At 43.0% G+C, this 25,241-nt stretch overlaps 2 protein-coding genes across 2 annotated transcripts; one reads left to right on the forward strand and one right to left on the reverse strand.

The window, feature by feature from the left end:
- Window positions 1–240: 240 nt before the first annotated feature.
- Window positions 241–4,159, reverse strand: LOC123393264 (elastin-like). The gene is made up of 4 exons (XM_045084735.1): window positions 3,968–4,159; window positions 3,526–3,816; window positions 1,807–3,314; window positions 241–753 (listed from the first exon to the last, which is right to left on the reverse strand). Exons 1-3 carry the CDS (start codon window positions 4,157–4,159, stop codon window positions 2,526–2,528), a joined length of 1,272 nt encoding a protein of 423 aa, XP_044940670.1. The 3' UTR covers window positions 241–753; window positions 1,807–2,525.
- A 209-nt stretch (window positions 4,160–4,368) lies between these two features.
- On the forward strand, window positions 4,369–23,643 carry GORAB (golgin, RAB6 interacting). Its single transcript, XM_004756877.3, has 5 exons — window positions 4,369–4,542; window positions 10,530–10,887; window positions 12,912–13,013; window positions 15,208–15,348; window positions 21,857–23,643. Exons 1-5 carry the CDS (start codon window positions 4,407–4,409, stop codon window positions 22,311–22,313), a joined length of 1,194 nt encoding a protein of 397 aa, XP_004756934.2. The 5' UTR covers window positions 4,369–4,406; the 3' UTR covers window positions 22,314–23,643.
- Window positions 23,644–25,241: the final 1,598 nt, after the last annotated feature.

A 25,241-nucleotide genomic window follows, 5' to 3' on the forward strand; every position in this document is an offset into this window, starting at 1 on the left:
AGATTTTTATGCTTTTCCCCTAAAATGAGAAACAAGACAGGGTATACGATCTCAGTTCTATTCAACATTATGCTGGTGTGTCTTGGCCAGGGCAATAAGGCAAGAAAAATAAATAAATGGCACGTAGATTCAAAAGAGAGAAGTAAAATTTTGATTTGCAGACATGATCATCCATGTAGAAAATCCAATGAAATCTACCTTAAAAAATGCTGCTATAACTAGTAAGTGTATTTATCATGGTTGACAACAAACAAATCAATTTTATTTCTATATAGCAGATACTCCCCCAAAATTGAATATTGAATTAAAAGTGCTATTTACAATGGGACATGCTATTAACTATTTGGGGATAAATCTGACAGAAGATGTGCAAAATCCATATACCAAAAACTGCAGAATATTGTTGAAATACTATTTTAAGGTTTTGTAAAAAAAAAAAAAAAAAAAAAAAAAAAAATTAACAGTATCTTGATTTTTCTCTTCTCAATCTATTTTTAGCTTTTTATTTACTAAGCAATGAGTCCATGGCTGCAACTAGCACTAATGGGGTTAATGTTATTCACCATCAAAGAAATTCATACTAACAAGGCATCTGAGAATACATGAAATGTGGAAATGTTTCACTTCAGTACACGGAAAGGTTTAGTCTTTCAACATTTATGTGAAGGCTCAGTAGGCATCAAACATTCTGTTATGCACTGGTTGGAGAAAAGATGCATCCCCTGATCTTACCGAGCCAGGTGGAGCTGTTACCTAAGAGAGGGAAAGAGAAAGTAAACAAGGAAACAATGCAAATTACTTGAGTTGTAATTAGTGCTGTTACAGCAATAAAGAACACAAAATGGGGGCGGGCTGGAGGGGTGCTGTTTGGATAGGGGGTTGCTGAAAGTCTAAGTGCACATTCGAGTCAAAACCTGAAGCCGAAATAACCAGACTGAAAAGGGAAAGATTACTGTGGCCAAAAAGGACAGCACGTGGGAAAGCGCTGTGTAGGGCGGCAGGGGGAGAGCCTGACGGGTGCCCGACTCCGTGGGGAGTGCAGGATAGGCCTAACGATCGCGTAAGGGAGGCAGGAAGGGCAGAGATCCCACAGGCTCAGGTAGGAACTGGTATTTCATTCCGAGCAGGCCGGGAAGTCATTTCACAGTTCTAACCAGATGACACACACTCGATTTTCACTTTTTAAAAGATCATCTCTAGGGTGCCTGGGTGGCTCAGTGGGTTAAGCCGCTGCCTTCGGCTCAGGTCATGATCTCAGGGTCCTGGGATCGAGCCCCACTTCGGGCTCTCTGCTCAGTGGGGAGCTTGCTTCCTCCTCTCTCTCTCTCTCTCTCTGCCTCTCTGCCTACTTGTGATGTCTCTCTGTCAAATAAATAAAATAAAAAATCTTAAAAAAATAAAAGATCATCTCTAGTAGTTCTGGTAGAGAATCCACCAGAGGGAATATAAGGATCGAAGTCATCACAGATGATTCCCTTTTGCCACGAACACATAAAGCTGCGGGATAACATGTAACACGCGCTTATTTACAAAGAAGAAAATACGGGGGCGCCCAGTGGCTCAGTCAGCTGAACCTCCAACTCTTGATTTCGGCTCAGGTCGTGATCTCTTCTGCAACAGGGTCCACGCTCGGCGGGGAGTCTGCCCCCTGCCTCCCTTCCCCCTCTCCCACTCCTCCCACTCGTGCTCCCACACTCCCTCCCCCACTAAATAAATCTTCAGGGGGAAAAAAAAGAAGAAATAGATCCTAGAACGTAAAAGCAAGCAGAAAGGGGCGTAAAAAGCGAACCCAAGGGGGACTCTTACCTGCCCACGAGCGCGGGGTCGGGGCTCCTGTACACGTCTGAGGACAAGGTCGCCCAAGTCAGGTTCCAGCCTGTAGACACCGGTCCCCGTGCCAAGGGGACCAGAGCACACCCGGCCTGCTGCGACCTGAGCCCTGACCATGCGGGGGACAGAGATCCAACTTCAGGGCACGAGCTGAAAGAACGACTCTACATCTGACCCAAAGCCCCCGCAAGACCCAGCGCCCGCGGAACCAGCCTGCAGAGCCCGTCCACCCCCGCCCGCGGACCTCCGCACCGCGAGCACGACGTCGAGGCTACGCTCCCCCAGGGCTCCGCGGCCCCGAGACGCGGGTCACCACGACGCAGAGCCTGGGACTGTCATCTGGACCGACGCCGCTTCCAGTGTGACCTCACGAGCCGGCGCTCATTCGGGGCTGATGAAAACCCCTTTAAAATACCGAGATTTCCGGGGCGCCTGCGTGGTTCAGTGGGTTAAGCCGCTGCCTTCGGCTCAGGTCATGATCCCGGGGTCCTGGGATGGAGCCCCACGTCGGGGTCTCTGCTCCACAGGGAGCCTGCTTCCCCCTCTCTCTCTGCCTGCCTCTCTGCCTGCTTGTGATCTCTGGCTGTCAGATAAATAAATTAAAAAGAAAAAAATACCGAGATTTCCTTCTCTAGTGAGATTATTGATGATGCTTGAAATTCACCCAGAACTTTAAGAAAAGTTTTCGTATAAACTTAACATGGGGCGTGCGGGCGCTTCGTTTTCGCCACACGCTTGGGAACTGGAACCGATCGCCCGCCGGACGGCTCCGCCTGCGACAACGTTCGGTCCGCGTCCCGCAGCCGGAGCCTGAGTCCGCGTCCCGCAGCCAGAGCCGGAGCCCGCATCCCGGAGCCGGAGCCTGAGTTCGCGTCCCGCATCCCGGAGCCGGAGCCTGAGTCCGCGTCCCGCAGCCGGAGCCTGAGTCCGCGTCCCGCAGCCGGAGCCTGAGTCCGCGTCCCGCAGCCAGAGCCGGAGCCCGCATCCCGGAGCCGGAGCCTGAGTTCGCGTCCCGCATCCCGGAGCCGGAGCCTGAGTCCGCGTCCCGCATCCCGGAGCCGGAGCCTGAGTCCGCGTCCCGCAGCCGGAGCCTGAGTCCGCGTCCCGCAGCCGGAGCCTGAGCCCGCGTCCCGGAGCCGGAGCCAGAGCCCGCGTCCCGGAGCCGGAGCCTGAGTCCGCGTCCCGGAGCCGGAGCCCGCATCCCGGAGTCGGAGCCCGCATCCCGCAGCTGGAGACTGAGTCCGCGTCCCGCAGCTGGAGCCTGAGTCCGCGTCCCGGAGCCGGAGCCTGAGTCCGCGTCCCGGAGCCGGAGTCCGCGTCCCGCAGCCGGAGCCTGAGTCCGCGTCCCGGAGCCGGAGCCTGAGTCCGCGTCCCGGAGCCGGAGCCTGAGTCCGCGTCCCGCAGCCGGAGCCGGAGTCCGCGTCCCACAGCTGGAGCCCGCGTCCCGGAGGGGAGCGCGCACCGCCGGCCCATCCGAACCGCACCTGGATTCAGGTGCGGGACACGAGTCCACACGGGCCCGCAGGGCTGCGCAGCACGGACGCTACAAGCCGCTCCCGAGTGCGAAGCCCGCAGGCCGCACGCGGACGTCCGATCGCCGGCTCCGTCGGGCCCTCCCGGGACCTCACTCACGCACCCGATCGCGGGGTGCGACCCCTACTTTCTGCTCAGCTTCGTCCCAGCTGCGGCGAGCACTGGCCCGCGGAGGCCGGGGGAAGGTAACCAACCCCCCGGGGTTTTCTCCGGTTTTCTCTTCACGGCGGCGTCTCCGGTGAGAACACGAAGGACGGAGCCGCGGGGCCGTCCTGCCGTGTCTGCACGTGCCTTCGCCCGTCCAGCTCGGCCTGGGAGCGGGGGCGCCGGCCTGCGCTCGAGGCCGAACCAGACCAGGAAGGCAGGACCCGGGAGAGCAAGGCGCGGCGTCTCCCGCACGCCGGCGCCGACCCGGCCCCGCACCGTCTCTGAACCAAACGCCGACGGGAGACCCTGTTCAGAGAGAGGGGCTGCGGCGTCCCCCGGGAAGAAGCTACAGGTACGCGAGAACCGTTCGCAGGACGCGGCAACGACCGGCCGTCGGGTCACTCGGGAGACCCAACCCCGCAGGAAGGCCCGCTACACGCGTCGGCTCCCTTCCCACTGTTCCACCCAGGCCCTCCACACGCTTCCGCACACGGTCTCCGCGCGCCCGGAAAGCCCCGCCCCGCCCCGCCCAGCAAGGGGAAGGCCCCGCCCCAGGCGCTTCCCAGACACCCGGCAGGCAGCTGCGCCCGCGCTTTCCCGCCACCGACGTGCAGCCCCTTCCGAACTGCCTGTTTGTCTCCACCCTCATCGCAGCGCCATTTCTCCCCTTACCACGTGGAGCTGTTAACCCGACGCGGGCAGGAGACAGCGCGAGAGAACAGACTCGGGTGAAAGACAGAAATGTCTCCGCGGCCGCGATTTCCTCGGGCGGTTTGTCCGGCAGCGCCGGAGGCAGCTCGGACGGAGCCGGGGCCCTGCGACAGGCGAGAGGGGGCCTCGTCGCCGGAGCGCGGAGCGCTGATTGGTCGGTCGGCCGCGGCCGGGAGAGAACCCGGATGTGCCTGGGCCGTCGCGTTGGCAGTCGCGGCTCCGAGGTCCGGGCGTTCTGGGGGCGCGGGCTGCCGAGGCGCATGGCGCGGGGTTGGGCCGGCTTCTCTGACGAGGAGCTGAGGCGACTGAAGCAGGCTAAAGGTAACGGGTCGTGCCGGCGGAGGTGTCGTCCTCGGGTTCAGTGAGGGGAAGGGGCGGGGCTGCCGCTTTGAGGGGCCGGGGGTGGGGGGACGGTACCGGGTTGGTGTTTGGAGGAGGGGCGGGGGGCTCCGAGGCGCGTGTGTCGGCAGCCGCGGCGCGAGGGGCGAGTCCCAGGAACCGGGATCCTGTTGTGGGAGGGCAAGTTCGGGATTCGGCGCCGGGATGTGGACGTGACTTTCCCCGGCGGAGGGAAGGGGCCCCGGGAGAGGCGGCGCGCCGCCCGCCCCGCGCTGCCTGTGGAAGGCTGCGGGTGAGCCGGGGCTGGGGTCGCGGCGCTGGGGTCGCGGGGAGGGGCGGGCGCCGCGTCCGGCTCTGAGGAGTTTTCCGGAGTCGCCGGTGGCTGGGCAGGGGGGAGCGCGGGGTCGGCACAGACGCGGGAAGACGGTGCTTTCACAGACGTCTGCGGTCCTGCGCTCGCTCTGGTCGCCGCAGGACCCAGCTCTGCCGGTCGAGCGCGGGAGCCCCTGGGGTTCGGAGAGGTGCGCGTGGGGTCGGACCTGCTGGCCGCGGTGAGCGCCTCGCCGGGCCGCGCGCTGTGCTCGCTCGTTTTCTCGGGATGGAGGGACTGGATTTGCTTGGGGAGAAGCTCTCGGGGTGAATCATGCTTGTGTGTGGTTGACGGTTCACGGCTCTGGAGGTGCCACGCGCTCCGGCCGCCCGGGACCGTCACGGACAGACTCTGCTTGGGAGCAAATGGAAGGAAGCTGGCGTGCGTTCTGTCGGTTCGTGATCAGACTGGTGTTGCTCGGGTGCGTCTGTGCCTTGTCAGCGCGGACGTGAAATCCCGAGGCTGACGTGGACCAAGTGGTCAAGTGGGAACGTAGGGCCCGGGTGGATGATCCCCGTGGAGGGGCTTTTGACTGGCCCAGAGGCCTTCAAGAATTGTATCATAGGGGCGCCTGGGTGGCTCAGTGGGTTGGGCCGCTGCCTTCGGCTCGGGTCATGATCCCAGGGTCCTGGGATCGAGCCCCGCATCGGGCTCTCTGCTCAGTGGCGAGCCTGCTTCCCTCTCTCTCTCTCTCTCTGCCTGCCTCTCTGCCTGCTTGTGATCTCTGTCTGTCAAATAAATAAATAAAATCCTTTAAAAAAAAAAAGAATTGTATCATAAAAGGGATACTACAGTGGACTCCTACCTTGATGTTCTGTGTTTGGAACATGGGCTCACATACTTGCGTGTACAGAGTACAGTGTCCGTGCTTCCGTCCCACGAAGTGAGAGCTACCAGCTTCTGCATGACACGGTCGGAGAGGAAGCAGGCCTCGTCCTTCAAAGCGCCCCGAGTCGAGAGGAGACAAACGATAATGTAACGGGTAATAGGAAGCTTACAAGAGCTTGCTGCAAAGTTAGCTGGGGGTTGGCTGGAGCTTGGAAAGATTTCAGAGATTATGCTTTAGCAGAGGTGAGTTTGCCAAGGGAAAGAAGACTTAATATAGACTAAATTATAACAGTAGATTCATCATGTAGAAGTACGTTTGTAACTCTCTCTGCAGTCTGGGATAGAGAAGAGCTGGAAGCATGTTAGTGTCCAGGCCTGTCGTACCATAGCGAGACTTAGAGCACAGTCACCAACCACCAGTCTGTGTCTGCCCTACTTGGCATTTTTGTACACCCGTAGCCAAACACAGTGATTGGCATATAGATCTCGTCGCTGGACCTCTAAATCTTTTTACCTCGGACTTCTCATTTGTACAACTAGAAGATCTGAACTTTTAATTTTTAAGGCTTCTTCCAGTTGTTCTCCAACCTTAAAAATACAATTAAGTAATCCATGAAGATGGAGTTGGTTGCTAGCAAAAAGATGCATGACAGCACTCTAGAGAAACCCATATGCACATGAGGAAAGATTAAGAATGTTCTTAACGTTCTTTTTTTAAAGATTTTATTTATTTATTTGAGTTAGAGAGGGAGAGAGAGCACACAAGCAGGGGGAGTGGCAGGCAGAGGGTGGAGGAGAAGCAGACTCGTCGCAGAGCAGGATTGAGGTAGGGCTCCATCCCAGGACCCTGGAATCACAACCTGAGCTGAAGGCGGACGCTTAACCGACTGAGCCACCCAGGTGCCCCTGTACTTAGAATTCTTACTTATAGTATTAAAAAGCTGGGAACAAACCAAGTGTTCATTTAAAAAAAGGCAGGGGGGGGATAAGTAAATTGTATTATAACCAGTCCGGTGGGCTGCTGTACAGCTACGTCAATGTATGAAGTATAATGTATGAAGCATTAACATTTGTAAATTTCGTAAATAAAATGCATGAAAAGAGCAAGTCTCAGAAGAGCAACCTGATACCATCTGTAGAAGGACAGAATCATGCGGCATAGGTATATTCTTTGGGAACATAGGACATCAAAGTGCAGGATACTAGAGAGGCAAGGAAATATTATCTGGAAGGGGCAAATACATCGGGAATTTCAACAGTATTGGTAATAATGAAATCAAGTTGAGACAAGTTATGCTACCATAACAAATAGCCCTAATATATCAACTGTTTAAAGTAATGTTTATTTTTCACTCTAGCTTCATGTCCGATATGGTCGGGCAAGTCACTCTTTCCCATATAAGGACTTCACATTGTGTTTTGGTGCTATCATTTAGGGGTTCACCATGGCATGAAGAGAAAAAGGTTGAGAATTGAGCATGAGCAACTCAGTGCTTCTGTCAGTAAATGATCGGTGTCACTCATACTTACCCTTCATTTAACAAAAGCAAGTAATATAATTTGGAGGCCAATAAGTGCAATTATCTGTGTGTTCCAAAAGAGAGGATGACGTCTGTCATTAAATAGCAGTTATGTCTATTATAGTCATATTTTATTTGTAAATGTTACTGTTTTTAATTATCCATCCAGGTTGGATATGTGACTATAACACATACATGTATTTGATGTATGACTTATTTCCTACTAAAAACTGAAAAAAGTGCAGCTACAATGCTGTCAATGCCTAAAGAAAATATTCATAATTTACTTATTCTTGACACTAGATCTTTGCTGGGTATATTATGAATATCTTCTCTGAATATCTCCTCCTAGCTTGTAACTTGTCTTTTAACTTTTACCTTTTGATAAAGTATTTAATTTTAATATGGTGAAAATTTTCAACATTTTTGTCTTTTTTTTTTTTTAAAGATTTTATTTATTTATTTGACAGAGAGAAATCACAAGTAGACGGAAAGGCAGGCAGAGGGAGAGGGAAGCAGGCTCCCTGCTGAGCAGAGAACCCGATGCGGGACTCGATCCCAGGACCCTGAGATCATGACCTGAGTGAGCAAAAGGCAGCGGCTTAACCCACTGAGCCACCCAGGCGCCCCAACATTTTTGTGTCTTAAGAACTTAGTACCCTACCATGAGGTGATAGTACCCTACCATAAGATATTAATGCTTATTTTCAATTAAGAGTTTTTAACAGTCATTTTTATTGTAAACTACAACAGATTCAAAACGCTGCATAAAGAAATGTGCTTCTAATAAGAATTTTAAAGTTTTGGGGCGCCTGGGTGGCTCAGTGGGTTAAAGCCTCTGCCTTCGGCTCAGGTCATAATCTCAGGGTCCTGGGATCAAGCTCTGCATCGGGCTTTCTGCTCAGCGGGGAGCCTGCTTCCCCCTCTCTCTCTGCCTGCCTCTCTGCCTACTTGTGATCTCTGTTTGTCAAATAAATAAATAAAATCTTAAAAAAAAAAAGAATTTTAAAGTTTTGATTTGACATTAAGCCCTTAACCCATTTGGGGAATGTTTTGTTTGTTTTTGTATGGTGTGAGGTATGGTATTATCTTTTGCTTACAGCAGTTTTTTCCTCATGTCCATTTACTGAATGAGGCCACCTTCTGCTTTTGATAGGCCGGGCCATCTCAGTCATGTACCAGTGCTCCGTGCATGTCTGAGCCTCTCCCTGGGTTCTCTCTTCTATTTCATGAGTCATTTGTCTGTTCCTGTGCTCTCTGTCCTGCTCCATTGGTCTGTCTATTCTTTCACGAATACCAACTGTCTTTATTATTGCAGCTTAATAGTGGGTTTTGAAGTCAAGTAATGCCAGTCCTGCAGTTTTTATTCTGAATACCTCAGAATACTGGGTATTCTGAGTCTTTTGCCTCTCCGGATAAACTGGAAAGTCATTGTGTCAGTTTGCACAAAATATCTTGTCTGGAATTTTGATTGGGATTGCAGTGGATCTGTAGATCAAGTTGAGATGAACTGACATCTTGACGGTATTGAATCTTTTGTTCATGAATATGGAATATCTCTCCATTTAGTTCTTTGATTTCCTTACCAGAGTTTGTAGCTTTCTTTATAGATCTTCTGGTTTCTTATATTTATTTCTAAATATTACATGTTTTTTTAGTGTTAATGCAAATGGCATCGTGTTTTTAATTTCAAATTCTACTTGCTCATTGTTGGTACATAGGAAGGCATTTGACTTTTGTATATTAATCTTGCATTCTGCAACCTTTTATAATGGCTTATTAGTTCCAGGTATTTTTATATCATATGTTCTATTTTTAAGTGGTCTAGTTTATTGTTTGATTTATTACTTGTTACTTGATTATTGTAGCAGTTTTAATTTCATATGCAGGTTCTGTGAAAATGCAAAATACAATGGAAGCTGCAGTACTGATTTCGTAGGGACTATTAATTCAGCTTCGTGAGCGTAGCAGGGAAGTAAACAGTCTCAGTGGCATTTTCTGATGGTGCGGCTAAAGACCTGTGGTTAAGAATAAGTTTCTGTCCCAGAATAGAGGGGGCTACTTTGTGTTTCTGGCAAAAGCAAACAGTAATAACATTTTACTTTTGATGGTACATGTATCTTCTAAAGATATTTTCTTTGCCTGTTTCATTTAATCCTTACACAAACTCCATGAGTTAAGTAGAGCAGGTAAATTTTCACCCCTTTGACATATGAAGAAACTGAGGTGTGGAATAATTAATTGACTTGCTTAAGATTATTGAGCTGGACAAAAGCAGTACTGGAACTGTGACTCTAGAGCTTTTAATTCTCCTTTGGAAGATTTAAATACTAGGCTTGTTTTGCTTCAGAAGTCAATGTACAGAATTTTAAAAGCTCTATTTGAGTTCCTTCACAGGGACTTCACCACAGTTTCTTTTCCCAGGTATTTTGTAAACCATATCATTTACAGATCTTATTAAATACAGTGTGATAGTGAGTAAATTTTCCCACATTCTGTCTTAAAAGGTTAACACTGACATGGATAACCCAAAAAGTATAGTGAGGTTTATTTATTTTATAGTGCTTTAAAAAAAAAATATTCCTCCCAATTGTTTTATCATCCTCTATTGGTTTGCTTAGGCTGCTATTAAAATTAGCTTGCATATATTGATTAAAGGCTAACTGACTTTGGGGAACACTACCTTGCTCTGCTCTGGAAGATGAAAGCTAACAATTGAGGGTTAACTAGCATTCTTGGAAATAAGAGATTTCATTATACTTCGTGCATATCATCTACCTATGTATCAGATAGGCCTAAGATCTGCTATTAAGAAAGGTGTAGCCTGTCTGTAAATGCAGCCACCATTTTAGTTCAGGAGAGCAGATAGAATCATAAATAATTTAAGACCAATCAAGGATGCATTTGCCTACCTTGTGTGGTCAAATTAGTTGATTGTTGAGGCAGTTCTCAATTCAAGTTGAAAAAGAAGCCTTGCATTTTTATTCTGAGGCCTAACTCAGCAGACAAATGGACATCTTTTAAGGTAAATTTTGAGTTGGGACAGTTTTTTAAAAATATTAACAGTATGATTGGAGAACTATTAAAATGCTATGGGAAGATGGCTGTTTTTCCCTGGGCTTTTTGGTAGGGAAGAAGGGAGAAGTCCTGTAGAATGATCCTCAGAGTTTAATGTTAATCCTTTATTTTCTTAGAGAAACTCTGCTTGCTGCTCACACAAGGGAACTTTTCTCCACTCTCTTTTCGCACAGATCCATTTGAACCACAGCGACGTCTCCCTGTGAAGAAAAGTCGACAACAACTTCAGCGGGAAAAAGCTCTTCAAGAGCAAAGCCAAAAACTTGGACTTCAAGATGGATCAAGCTCAGTACCTCCAGAGCAGCTGCTTTCTGCACCAAAATCAAGCTTTAATAGTCCAGGACCACATTCTTCTCTCCGTGTTCCTCCTGGTCCTCTTACACTCGCCTCTCCTGTCGGTGATGGAAAATCACAGGGGACTGAAAGTCCACCAAGGGAACTGGGACTTGAGAATTCCCATGATAGTCACAAAAACACCGAGGTTCTGCCCCCAAAGCCAGACTGCAGAATGGAAAAAAAGAAAGTGGAATTGTTAGTAAGTCTATATATCCGTGAGACTTTTTTCCATTTTACTTTTTTTTCCTCAGTTAGGCTTTGAAGAAATAATAGTTTTAACATTTTCTCCTTTATGTGCTAACCTAGAAGTATAATGTATAACCTGTTAAAGAATCCTACCCCTAAATGTATTGTAAGCGTTAGTGTTGGGCGCGCCGTACATGTGACGTCACTTGGTCTTTGCAGCAGCCTACAGTACCTATTCATGATGTTCTCTCCGTAGATCTCTTGGACTCAGAAAAGATAACTTTATTCGCAAAGCAAATACATAACTAGTACGTCGCAGAGTTGGAGTTCACGTTTAGGTCTTTCTGGACCCATATGTGAAGAGATACGAAAGGATGGTCCAAGGAAAGTTGAAACGGAGAGAACTAATAAAACAACTCAGCTCCGCCTTAGATTTCTTTTTATTCTTTGTTTATTGTGCTTTTATAGAAACTACCTCCAGAATTTAGTTTAGAGACATTCTTTATGGAAATTGCCATTCTATCACTTGTGAGTTCTCAAAATATTTATCCTATAGCTTATGTTTTAATATCCGCTCATGTTTGTTTCTTCCTGGTTTATCAGTTTTCTGTTTTCTGAGTCTCACGGTATCTTGGGATTTCTCTGATCCAGATTCTATGCTGTGAGTTCACAACCCAGAGGTCATTTTTACAAGAGCTACAAAGCCTCTTGAATTCTGAAAACAACATTGAACAAGTGCATACATTTAAATGTCTTTAAATGTAGTTTATCTACACAGACCTGAGACCAGTAGGGAGGGTGGGTTTAAATTGAGCTGGACAATTTAGAATGTTGTTAGGAAAAAGAATTTTTAGGTACTTGGGAAAATTTTCATAGAAGACGTGCAATTTGGGGGACTGTTGTTGAAAAGGAGGAATTCTGAGCCTATAAGAAAGGGAAAGGAAAGATCTATCCTACAGAATGCTCGGAGATGGCATCTCACATCTCTGGAAGAGGCAGAAGTGAGGCCGGAGAATAGGAGAGAATGAGGGAGATGAAGGAGGATGTGGAAGCTGAGGCTTCCGGTCTGTCGAGCTCCCTGATACAGTCGCGCATCACGAAGGCCTCCAGGGAGCGATACCCTGATCAAAACAGAGGTTAGAGAAAATGGAGGTGTCTGCATTGCAGCGCATTCAGGGGAGGGCGCTGGCTGAACTGGAACTCAAGCACTGGGTGAGAAGATGCCTGCGATCGTGAAAATGAGAGTGGCCCCGTGCCAGGTCCAGGGTGGAGGCGGTGGGAATGGGGAAAAAAGTGATTAATGTGGAACTGGTTACTAGGGCTAGGACTAGAGAATTTTGATAACGATGGCCATAAGAAATGACAGTAAAAGGAATGAATAGCTTGATTGTGACCTTGTTTGAGTTGATATCATGTTGTTGAATTTATGAGAAATTTTAATCTAAGTCTCTCAGAATTGAACAGATGGAAAGCTACTTTCAGATCTTTGAAGTTTCTCGGTAGCCCAGCATTCAAAACTTAGCTCATGGTGTTTTACTCTGTTTAAAAATGTTTGAGAGCTGGAAGTAAGCAAATTAAAAAAAAAAATGAAATAAATGTTGTTTATTATCCTGAGAGTGTTAAGTGGTAGAGACTTTCAGTATAGAAACTCTAAAAGATAGAACATGGTATTAGCTAGATGTCAATTTATTTTGCTCTCCATTTTGCATATAATACATAATTAACTTATACAACTTTCTTTGTTCTCCTAAGAAACGCCATAGTACTCTGGCTTCCAGTTTGTGGCTTCCTAGATTATATACATATAATGGATTTCAGAGGTCCAGTTTATGTAAGCCTTCTTGACTTCAAATCATAATCTTGGTTCCTATTAGAACAAAATAATGAGCTGCAGATGGGTTCCTTTTAAGAGGGTTTTTGAAAGAAAATATACATAATCTGGTTGATTAAATTTTATACAAAGGGGGGCTTAGCCTGGTAAGGTGTAGGATGGGGTTTCAAAAACTAATTTTTCTAAATTTTTTGTTCCCTAGGCAAGAAAAGTCTCGTTGGGAAGTCCTCCAGGAGGAACAACGGCTAATGGAAGAGAAAAATAAACGTAAGAAAGCTCTTTTGGCTAAAGCTATTGCAGAAAGGTGAGGCACCTGAACTAGGAGAGGTTGTTAGTAACCTGGGATCGGTTCTGTCATGTTCTGTATTTGTTTTCCCTTGTCTCTTTTGATAAATTGACATTTTCTCTACAACATTCCTTTTTAATTGTTTTTTGTAAAGTAGGTTCCATGCCCAGTATGGGGCTTGACCTCAACAACCCTGAGATCAGGAGTCACATACTCTACTGACTGAGCCAGCCAGGCAGCCCTCTACAGTGTTACTTTTAAACTATACAAATTATCTTTTATAAATGATACTGAAATTCCAGTGTTCATTTATTAAAGAGGACTTTGTAAGCCTAAACTATACCAAATTTGTGAATACAGATGCAGTTAGAACTTCAGAATCAACATCAGTGTTTTCCATTTTAACCATCTACACATCCTAAGGAAATGGTGAATAGCCATCAGGATAAGTGTATTAGCAACAAATGCAGGTTTTAATTTTGATACGGGGAGGCTCTAGTCATGCAACATGTAAAAGAGTTAAGATTATTTATTCCACATAAGTGACTCCACTCCCAGAAATCTTAATTGTGTTTTCTATGGATATTTTTCTTGAATAATTTACCTGCCCTCACTAATACACAATACAATGTTTCATCAGTGATTCAAGGTCACCATTGTGAGCCCTTTGCGCTATTAACATGCACTTCGACTTTTCTGTCCCCTCCCAGTGTCGGTTTGTTTTCCCTTTAGTACACTGTGCTAGCCTCCAACAGCAGTATTCCCATTTGAGCCACTTTCCACCTCTCTCACCTAATCTTTCTGCCCTTTTAGTTTGTAATTTCCAGTGTGCTGTGGCCTTAGGAAACCAAACTTAGTCAATGAAATAATGGTTGAGAATAGTAAGAATGAAATGCAAGCGATATTGTTGGCATTTTCTTTTCAGATCTCCAGAAAAAACCTGGCAAAACTGTTGGTTATTGAAGCTGGTGTATATGTTGGGGGAGGGGTAGGGACAGGGCTAGAGAGAAGGGCAGGTAGGTGGTGTATGAGTCATTCAGAATTTATCTGTCAGGGATATACGTATTTGAAAATGATGATTTTTTTTTTCTTCAGTTAGTGCCCCTTGATCTTTCATGAAACATAGGAAATATGCAACTAACTGAACTTACATTTCAAGAAAAACAACAACATGATTATTGAAAGTGAAAAGTGATTTTAGAAATCACTTCAGTTACTAGTCTTCAGCTTCAGAAGGGGAAGCTGTTCACTGGGGATTTTACAAAAAGATTTATAGGCTCAACACTTGTCCTTTGTTTGCATTTGGTTGAAGACAAAAAGTACTGATACAGGCAGAAATGTAAGGAAACATAACCTGATTAGATTATTAATAAATGCACCAGTGAAGTACTTACTGTTAACTTTTTATAGGCAGAAAACAAGTGAAAATGCATAATGGAGTAGAAATCAGGAGATTATAAGTGGAAATATAGTGGTTTTCTGGGGGAGTTTTATTCTGTGAGAATGGGCATGAAACTTTGAAATAAGTGAAATCAGTTTGAAGGTTGGCTTTTGTATTCTGTTTTTTCAGTGTGTTTGGGGGTGGTGAGGGCACTGAAGTTGAATGTGCTTTTAAACAAAGGGTTAAGAGTATTTAGTTTTGAGCCCCTGAAGGAATTTTGAGGAACTGTAATATTGCCGAAAAAGCAAAAATTAAAGTAATACAACTTTGGAGGAAATGGGTCCTAAAAAGGTTAAAACCAAAAAATATAAAGAAATGGTGTTTAATACAGGCATCAGTTCTTTGTCCACTAAGTATCAAACACATGAAAATGGGCTTAGCAAGAATTTAAGGCTAGAAATTTAGAAAGCTTTGTTGGATGTTCCATGTAAAGAGAATACAGATCTATTCTTTCAATGTTTACTCTCATCCTCGTGAATAATCATAGACCGATAAGTGAACTATTCGTTTTTTGTTTTTTTTTTAATCTTACATTTTCCTTTGTGTTTTGGAATAATAAGGGAAAACAGAACAAATGCAGTCTTAGAGATAAACCAAAATGTTGCCAGCATTTGTTTTATTTCAATTTGTGCTGGGTTTTTTTTTTTTCCTAATTTTTAAAAATTATACATTAAAGTCATATTATATATACAGTAGGTTGCTTTTTTCACTTAATATTGTGTATAGATACGTGATTTTAAAATGTTTTTATTTTTCTATTCATTTTTCTAGATCTAAAAGAACTCAAGCAGAGACCTTGAAACTAAAGCGGATTCAAAAGGAGTTACAGGCTCTAGATGACATGGTGTCAGCTGACATTGGAATCCTCAGAAACCGGATAGATCAGGCCAGCCTCGAGTATTCGTGTGCGCGGTGAGTTGAGAGAACTCTGACCCAGCAGTCAGAGCAAATTAATGTTTATGGCCAGCAGAGCCAGGAGCTCTCAGGTATGTTGTCATTGAAGCCTCGTAACAGTACCATTAGGTGCTCTCTTCCTGTTTGGTACTAAATGCAGCATAAGTCTTCCTTAAATTTGGCCCACCCTAGTTCATATTCCTGTTAGAGCGTGTCTTGCATTATTTATTTACGTTTTAGTCTTTCTTGCTAAACCATCAGCTATGTAATGTTTGGGACTCTTAAGTGTCTAAATGACTTGACCCCAAATTCTGTTGTTCTAACACCAACTCTGTACTCTTTATATTAAGAAATTTTGGTTATCTGAGATGGTCCTTAGAGATTAGCCTAATTCTCATTTCAGTTTTCATCAAAGAAAGAAAATCTAGCTTTTTTTTTTTTTTAAAGCCTGTGAGTATTTTAAAGAAAATACCACTCTGTCTTGAAAGCTTGAAGATTTTTCTATTTTTGTTTTTCTTTTCAGTTGTATTCTGATACAGTAGTTTGCTATCATGTGTTTTCTTGGTTTCAACCATTGGCATTTTTTAGTGAAAAATTCATCGTGGAGAATTTTCAAAATGAACTAACACATGTAAAGGATTACATGAACTTTGCAAGCAGAAAAAAGGGCAAAAAATTACGTCCAATTTCAGGGTTTTCAGTCCTTTCAGCATTGCTTTAATCATCCTGAATTGTCTTTTTTCACAAGGGAATGCCATGTTAATGACTCAGTTTTGCATCTCTCTCTGTAACACTAGAAATCAATCAGAATGCCTCATTAGTCCAGGGTAAACCACAGCATCAGAATGTTTATTTAACAGTTTAATAAAGCAGAAATGCTTGATTGTGGTTTTTAACTCAGGGTTTATTAAGAAAGAGGTTTGTGGTGTCCTTGTGATTTTCGTAATTGTTTGACCATATGTTATTAGGCTTAATGGGTTGCCTTTATTAATTAGCTGCTTAACTTAATGTCATCAGTAGCTGATAACTGGAGGTTCCAGATTTCTATTAATAAGGTCTTTAAGGAAGTAACCAAGATTTTATTAAGATAAAACTAATCCTGGATTTTCAGTGTATTTTATTCTCTGTAAACTTAAGTTTACCAGAGGAACACTCTTAGGCCTTTGTAGCCCTTTATATGAATAATTCAGATTATTATGGATACCTTTACAGAAAATCATGTCATTATATTTTAATTCTGTGGTAGAGGAGGCTGGAGAAGGATACTTTTGTTTACTGAACATAATATAAGAAATGTCAGTTTTAGTCTTCAGAGAACACAAAGAAGGTTGGATTACTGGTTAAAGAAGAAAACATCCCATAATATATAAGTGTGTTTAATGAAATTTTAGTAAGTTTTTACATAGTAAAAATTTTTAGATAAAATTTTACGTCTTTTAACAAAGATGGCAATTTCTCGTGGTATTGATACTGACATAGTTGTATGTGAATATCCATATTGTATGTGTGAGGCTGTCTTTAAAAAGCTAAGATGTTGAGAGAAATCAAAGAGAAGCCATAGACAATTGTGATTAGGACCAGTGTTGTATCTGGTTCAGTCATAAGATTAAAACATTTTCTAAATTTACATCTGTGGTTATTGAGAAATTAGAGGTTGGTGATACAGTATTGTAGTTTAGATTTCTACTGGTAGCTAATCCCCAAGGCAGCCAGTTTCTCTTGGAGATCTTGTGTTTTTTTCTTTTTAAATAAAAATATTATTATATTTTTTTAGTATAGTGCAGTATCCACAAAAGGTTCTTAGATAATTAATAGTCCAGACTTTGCTTTAAAATTAGTTTCTATAGGGCATTGTTAGAATAGATCACTTTAAGGAGACCAACACTTTGAGTGAAGCAAATTGAGAGAATTATTGCTTCTCTTCCCATCTGTGATTACCAGGCTACTGTATGCTTCATTAGACCACCTTGTGAAACAGAGTGATTACCAGGCTACTGTATGCTTCATTAGACCACCTTGTGAAACAGAGTGGCTGTGTGTAGAACATTTCTTTGACCCTTCGTGGACCAGGAAATACTGTAATTGGTGTTTGCTATCTATGTTTAATAGATGCTCCCATTAACATAAACACTTACATGTGCATACATATACACACATATATACTTAAATGTTTTATGTATAATTTATAGAAGTAAAAATAATAGGGATTGTGGAAAACAGCTCTTTATTAACAATTTTAATAAGAATGTAAGCATAGAAGACCTCTTTGTGTCAAATAACGTTTGACTCCCAACATCATGGAAAGCTGAAAGAATGCAGTTACATCCTTTCACAACACAAGACGGTCCAAGTACTTAAAATACTGTGTGATCGAATTCTTTCTGTTGGAATTATTAACTCCAAGAGAATAGTGTTTCCTTTTTATACTCAGAAATATGTTTTTTCTTCATTGACTCTGAGCTTGAGAAAGTTCATCTAGAACATGTTTTTCTCAAGTCTCCTACTCTTGAGATTTCACCGTATGGGATCAGTTTCACCATCTAGAACCTAGACTGCTGTTTCGGCCTTGATATTAGGTTCAGAGGGCTGCTCTAACAAGTTACCACAAACTGGGTGATTTAAAACACAGAAATTTATTCTCTTATATTTCTGGAAGCCAGAAGTTTGAAATCCGGGCGTTGGCAGGGTCGGTCTTCTTCAGAGACTTCAGGGCAGAATCCATTCCTTGCCTCTCCCAGTCCGTGGGAGCTGCGGGTACTCGTTGGCTTGTGGCTGCACCAAGTTCTGGGCTTCTGTAGTCACATTGCTTCCTCCTCTTCTCTTTCAAAACTTCCTCTGCCTCCTTCTTAAAAGGATACATGTGACTGTATTTAGGGTGCAGCTGGATGATTCAGAATAAACTCCTTTCAGAATCTTTAACTTAATCACATCTCTTACCATGTAAGATAATATTCACAGATTCTGGGGATTAGGAAGTGAGTTTCTGTGGGTGGCCATGTTTTTAACCTACCACAACATTGGTCTTTTGATTTGTCTAATAGCTGCGACATGTCTTCATCTGTCAACTTTCTCTACTTTGTCACTGTGGGCAGAAAATGAAAAATACTAATTCTGAAGTGCGTTTAGTGAAAGCTGAAAATAGATTACAGATATGGTGTTTCTACTCTTTTTTTTTTTTTTAGATCTTTTTGAAAGATGATGTAATACTTTGAACAAAACAGTAAGGAAACTAAGCAATGATTATTTATTTTCACTGGGGCATCATCCTTTAGGTCATTCCGTCATTCTCTGTTTTCTTATTAATGTTTTTCTGCATAAATGGGAATAATTGATGAGTAATAAGGAAATAATTCCCAGGGTGATAAAATGGCAAAATATTTCAAGATACAGGAACAATATATCCTATCTCAACAGTCCTACAATGTATCTCAGATGTATAAAAGGATCCAATGGGCCCATACAGTAATTGCAAAATGTAGTTTTATTCTGTCCTTTCTTAGTATAAGAACCTTTATATGTTGATCCTTACAAATAGTTAGAACTGCTTGGAAAAGGAACAAGAAAACTAAAAGTGGACCAGTGGAACCAAACAGCATGCCATGGGTTAATGGTTGAGTTCTTAAAAAATATCAGGATACCAAAACCAAGAGACAGATTCTAGAATCCTTTAAATAACATTCATTAAATCACTCGATGTCCCCTTTAAAATAACAAAACAATTCTGTAATTACATTTCCAGTTCAATTTATTTTACTGCGTTACGTATAATGCTCTTACTATTCTGTCCCAAAACGTCATCATACTGAGTTGGTATTATTCACCCGACCCTCCGGCTTGCAGTGCAGTTTGTGAAATTAATCAATATTTCAAACATAAATCACTCTGTGCACGAATATATATGCATGTTTCTGGCCAGAGGAACTTTAAGTAAATAAACAAAATGCAAAATCTTCAGTGATTTATCCAGGGTGAAAGATCAATGGAAACCTAGGGACCTATTTGCAAATTTAATTTCAATTCAGCATTCATGAGCCCAGTCAGTAAATCTTTACTAGCTGACTCTGGCTGGCTGAGGGAGACCCCAGAACACAGAAAGGAGGTTTGAGTTGGGGGAAGGGGCAAAGTATCATATACCTGTGGAGATATTGTCAGAGCTCTTAAGCTTAATGCAAGAACATTCATAAACAGGACATGTTAACAAAGTTTGAAAATGAGGGATTCACATGTCCAACAAGGCTCCTTTGGAAATAATTCTTTTATCATAGAGAGTAATTGAAAAACAGCTAGTTTTCTCATTCTTAGAGTTACTAGGTGACAGTTAAAAAAAAAAAAAAGAATGGTAAATGAACATTATATAAATAACAGTTTTCAAGTATAAACACCGAGTCCTGAAACTTTGCCTAATTTTAGCTTGAGATACACTACGTGTTTAGTGATAATGCTTTTGGATTCTGGTGCTCTGAAGAAGTTCTGTTTCTTAAGTGCCTACCAGGCACCGGGTGAGACACTTTCCCTATTTATACCATTTAATCTTAATGCTCCTATGAAGTAATAATATCATTGCCATTTTACAAATAAACCAAAACTCAGATGAACATACTACCAAGGATCGCTGTACTAGAATTTTCAGACGTGGCACGTATATTCTCCAGCCTCTTCCTTAGGAACTAGGTGTGTGTTATACTCATGGTGCTGACCCTGGGCCACACCTAATTAAAACAAGGATGGGCCACCGACTCCAGAACATTCAGGCCAGAGGTTAAATAGGAGTCCGGTGGCCTGGCTGGATGCTAGGAGCTCTGTCCAAACTAATGTGCCACGCTCAGCCAACCTGGTTCTCTCCCTCCCTCCCTCCCCCAGCCGCCCGCCATTACAGGGTAACTGAGTGGAGTGTATATGGTGCAGAGCCACAGCTGGCGGCCGTATTGGGCTGCAGGTACGATTGGAAAGCCACAATGAGAGAAACTGTGGTTGCTGAGCATTAAAGAGAATAGTTTTTGATTCTGATGACATGCTTGTGAGATTGCCTCTTGTATCCTACAATAAAACCCACTTTTCACCTGAGCTAGTTTGACTGGACATCTGTTCTTTACATCCAGAAAAGGCCTTGACCAAAACAGGTATATACACAGTAAATGGCAAAGGCAGGTTTTGAACCATAGCTTTTCTAAAAATCAAATCCTTTCATTTTTTTCACTATATTCTTTTTCAAGACAGAGAATCTTGCGTTAGGAGATAAAACTGTTTCTGTTTTGCTGTAACTGTAGTGCCAGAAAGTACTTACTACATTGAGTTGATGTAGGCATTCGTAAAGGTAAGGCACCATGACTTTCACAACTGTTAGTGGTAATTAAACTGAAAAATTAGTTGATAAATGTGGGTCATTCTCTTTTCCTGGCTGAAAGAAAAGGTAAAAGACAATAAACTGACTAGTTTTTCTTTTTGTGTCAACCTAATACAAAGGAAAAAAAGAGACATTACAGGGTAACTTCCCCAGCAGAATCACCTTACTTCTAAGACTGGTGTTGCCTATCTTTAGAATGAGAGAGAGAGAGAGTGTGTGTGTGTGTGTGTGTGTAAATAGAAAAGTGCCCTAAACAAAGTCTAACAGTAGTCTGTTGTTGCAGAATGGAGAGGGAACAACTTAACCCAGGGATTCTCAACGGGGGGCAGTTTTTGCCCCTGAGGAGATTTTTGGTAGCATCTGGAGACCTTTTTGGTTATTACAAATATTTGGTGCTACCAGTGGATGGGAGAAAGCCCATGATGTTGCTGTGCGTCCTACAGTGTACAGGACTGCTCCCTAGAACAGAGAATGATATGTCCAAGTGGTTAATAGTGCTAGCATTGAGAAATCCATCCTAAACCTATCCTGAAATGTTTCTGTTCTTCTTGATGCTTGCTTCTTGCCTCACCTAGTATCATTTACATTCACCTTGCAACCACTGTCCATATCCTTCTCTACCAAGATTCTTCTTCCTTTTCTTATCTGTTAAGAGATACAGATTTTCTTCTCTTATTTTGTTTGGCCTCTCATACATGTTGACCAGTTGTGTGCTGGAGCTAGGTTACACTGGTTCATGAGAGCAGATTTTGTGTATCTCTTTCCAGTTCTGCAGTTAGCGATGTCACATTAACAGCCTGAAATTGGCCATGGTGGTGATAGTTATAATGCAGAAATTGAGAAACACCTACAAATCTGGGCTCTCCCTGACCAGAGCTAGCTCACCACTGAATTAACCTCTCAGCCTGCTTTCATCCAAGCCCAGCTTCGGAAAGAGGAAGTGAATGCAGAAGAATGTCATTACATTAAGAGGGTCCAAATGTGGATGTTGTAAAAGTTTCAGCATCACCAGCCTGGTTTGTCTGACATGTAGGACAAGTGTACATAAAATATGAGTATCCATATCTGCATTATACTTCATTTTTTCCCAATTCTGGAGTTTAATTATTGTTTCTAGGCCCTCCTTTGAATATCTTCTTAAGTGGAAAACCAACGGACCGATCTTTGTACCTGTCCCTACAGGAAGCGCTATGACAGGGCTGAAGCAGAGTATGTCGCGGCGAAGCTAGAGCTACAGCGCAAGACTGAGACTAAAGAGCGACTCACTGAGCACCTCTGTACAATCATACAGCAGAACGAGCTCCGCAAGGCTAAGAAGTTGGAAGAGTTGATGCAGCAGCTGGATGTACAAGCTGACGAGGAGACTCTGGAGCTCGAGGTGGAGGTGGAGAGATTGCTTTACGAGCAAGAAACCGGAGCAGGGAAACAGGTGCTTCACTTGGAGAGGCCGTTTCAGCCCTCTGGGGAGAGTGTGACATTAGGATTTGCCGAAGAGAGCAAAAATGATCAAGAACACGCCACTTCCCTAAAGATAGATGAACAGCGTGAAAATCCCAGCAGCATTCCCCTTCAAAGTCCAGGCCAAAATCAAGAAATTAAAACTCTTGTAAAGGCCATTTCAGCTGCTCGGACCACATGAAGTGCCGGCGTTTGTTCATGTGGCTAGTACAGGGTTCAGTAGCGCGCGCTTCTGCTGGAGATCATGCCGTGAGCTCGGATAAGTGCGCTTTAAAACTGTGTTAATTTTTGAATCCCTGGTTAGTTTTAGTAGAACACGTTTGACATTCTAAACCCTCACATGATGCTAATTTTCTACGGAGGCGCACAGCTCACCTTGATCCCGGGCCAGTTCCCTTGGTGTACCCTGATAACTGGGGGAGAACAGACAACCTAAAAAGACAGAAGAAAAACTACATGGTTAAGAGTGTTGCTGGACCAGGTAAATATGGAAAAGTAAAAGGGAAAATAATACTTCACACCTCACCGAACTCGTTTGACTTCTCCTAGGAGAGGTGTTGATGATGAGAGTCCTATTTTGTGTGGTCAGTAAAGAGACACCAAAATTAACATGTGAAAAGAGGCAGAAGGAGAAAGAAAACAAACAAAAGTAGCATGTTGAATTGTTTATTGGATCATAACTAGAGCTGCAAAACACAACTTGGGAGATGGAGTTTACGAAAGACACTTAAGTAATGTTATTTTTGTCTTCAATTTGCCTTCTAAATGGCTTTAATTCACACCCTAAGTTTTGATTACTTGATACACACACACAAATATAACACTAATACACGTAACTTTACTGTTAATACATGTTTTTAATTAGCACATTGTTTAAATCTAGACAGTGAAAACATTTCTACAGCGAGGGTGAAAATAATACAGGAATCCTATCAAAAAAAATTGATATACTTTCTAAAGTTATTAGGAAATATGTGTTGAATGTAAATTATCATAAAACATTTAAATTGTTAAAATGATGATTTTCTTAATGTTTTGATAGTTTGTTAATTATTGTCATTAATTCTTGGCCACCATGTTGTGCTGTATGTGAATGTGTAAATAAATACTGTTGGTTTGTCACAGAATCCGTGAATTCACATTAAATCGTGATCTATTTATCAGAAATTCCAAAAAATAGAAATACTACATTTTAAGTCTTGAAAAAAGAACTGCTATAAAAGAGAATAAGGACAAATGTAATATTGTATTTATAGTAATGCTGAAAAAGTTGGGTACATTCTATTTTTAAATGAGTTTGTTTGAGGGTATCCTAGCAGTGTGGATGAGCTGTGTATTTTTATATTATGTAATTTGAGTTAAAATTATAGCTTTCCGTTACTGACTTCTCTAAACAGGCATTTATATAGATAGTTGTGTTTTTATTTATGAATGATAGTCATAAAAACTGAAAGCATCATTGTCCAATATACTCTTATTTTTCTAAGTAATAAACGAGTCTGATACATCTATAATGTGGTCTTTTGTTTACTCTTAAAAAAACCTCAAGCATTTTAGTACGTATTCTTACACGCTCCGTGGTGGTCACGCGCCTGTGTCTCTCTGTGGTAGATGCCGTCATCTGCTTTTGTGTGAGCGTCTGTTAAGGGAAATTCATCAGTGAATTGGTTCGAAGATCAGCTACATACAGGGATCTATAATCTACTTCTCAGTCAGAGTATTTATAAGGTAGATGGAGAAAGAAGAACCATGAAATAAAGGAATTAGAAGCGACCTCAGAGATCATCTGATTTTGCCATCTTACCCTGTGGAGGAGGGATTTGAGAGTTGGCGATTTCACGGAGGGCATGTTGGCGTAAATGTGAAGTGCTAGTAACATCGCTGGTCTAAAACTCTTGGTCGGTCCTTTAAACGTGTATCAGGCCGTAAAGTTCACTGCATCCCTCCGCCTGAAATTTTTGTTTTATAACCCATTCAGGGATTGTGTTTGTGCTTATGAAATGCTCTCAAATATGTCTATAAATGGTCTGCTGATACCATTATTTGGAAAAACTTGCTTTGCTTGGCTTTCCCAGGGTGGTATCTGAGTGCTCAGGTGATGATATAAGTGACAAAGTTATATTGCATCAGTTTTGCACGAGGCAGCTGTATTCCATGTGTGGGAGGAGTAAGCGCAGACGAAGAAGGGGGAGCTCGTTGGAATGAGGCCCATATGCACTGGCTTTGCCAGGGTAGCCCTGATATCTTTTAAAAATCTTAAAACATAATTCGAAGGACTTGATATAAGGCTTCGTAAATCCACACATAATTGTTACTTTCTGTGAAGGAACTTACTGGTTCAAAATTACTGCCCTGAATTTATTGGAGCACTTTGTAGAGCTGTCCCTCTTCATTGTTAAACTCCTTTTGTCTTGCTTCTCTTGGAGCATAAGGTTATCAGGGCTCTTAGTAAGGTGATGTGTAATTTAGGAGTTAACTACTTTGTGTTCTCTCACTTGTTCTGTTTGAAAGATAACCAGTGGCAGTAATATCATACTCATTGTCTTAAAAAACCATACTCTGAAGGGTAAACTTGTACTCCTGTATTTAAGAGTTCTGATACCTAGATTCCTACTACTTTCTTAAAATAAAACCATTTTTATAGGTTTCAGAGAATTTCTTAAAGCACAGTTCTCATTGCATTTAAAATACAGTGAGAGTTTTTCATGCTTTTCACCTCTGCATAATTCCACTGAATTATAGCACTTGCGAGTGGTAAATCTTTGTACTCACTGAGAGCACAGCTGGTTTCCAAGTCAGATGATAGAAATCTCTGATTGGAATTTCTAGAACATACATTATTGCTAGATTGGCGTTTGAATTAGAGAGTAAAAACTCAGCTTTAAGTGTCTCTCATTCTTTGTTTGGAATTAGCAACACAGTACTCTCAAAGAGCTTTAAGTATTCAGCAACTTCCTCTTCTGAAACATTGGCACAGAACGGACTCAAGTTATTCTGACCCAGGCCATTCCCAGTGACCTTTATAAATGATGTTTTGGGTTTTGTATTTCTAAGGAGCCAAGTCAGCATTTTAAAAGGCCCTGATAGATATAACTCAGTCTGCCAGACA

This window comes from Mustela putorius, unplaced genomic scaffold (genome assembly GCF_011764305.1).
Source record: "Mustela putorius furo isolate JIRA1106 unplaced genomic scaffold, ASM1176430v1.1 tig00000785_pilon_pilon_pilon, whole genome shotgun sequence".
Classification (NCBI taxonomy): Eukaryota; Metazoa; Chordata; class Mammalia; order Carnivora; family Mustelidae; genus Mustela; species Mustela putorius.

Coding starts and splice junctions, on each gene's coding strand:
- LOC123393264 (XM_045084735.1), bottom strand. CDS start 4,159: ATGAGGGTGGAGACAAACAGGCAGTTCGGAAGGGGCTGCACGTCGGTG. Junction 3,817..3,967: donor TGGAGGGCCTGGGTGGAACA/GTGGGAAGGGAG, acceptor CTCTCTGAACAG/GGTCTCCCGTCGGCGTTTGG. Junction 3,315..3,525: donor CCCCCGGCCTCCGCGGGCCA/GTGCTCGCCGCA, acceptor ACCTGAATCCAG/GTGCGGTTCGGATGGGCCGG.
- GORAB (XM_004756877.3), top strand. CDS start 4,407: ATGTGCCTGGGCCGTCGCGTTGGCAGTCGCGGCTCCGAGGTCCGGGCG. Junction 10,888..12,911: donor GAAAAAAAGAAAGTGGAATT/GTTAGTAAGTCT, acceptor TTTGTTCCCTAG/GCAAGAAAAGTCTCGTTGGG. Junction 13,014..15,207: donor GCTAAAGCTATTGCAGAAAG/GTGAGGCACCTG, acceptor TCATTTTTCTAG/ATCTAAAAGAACTCAAGCAG.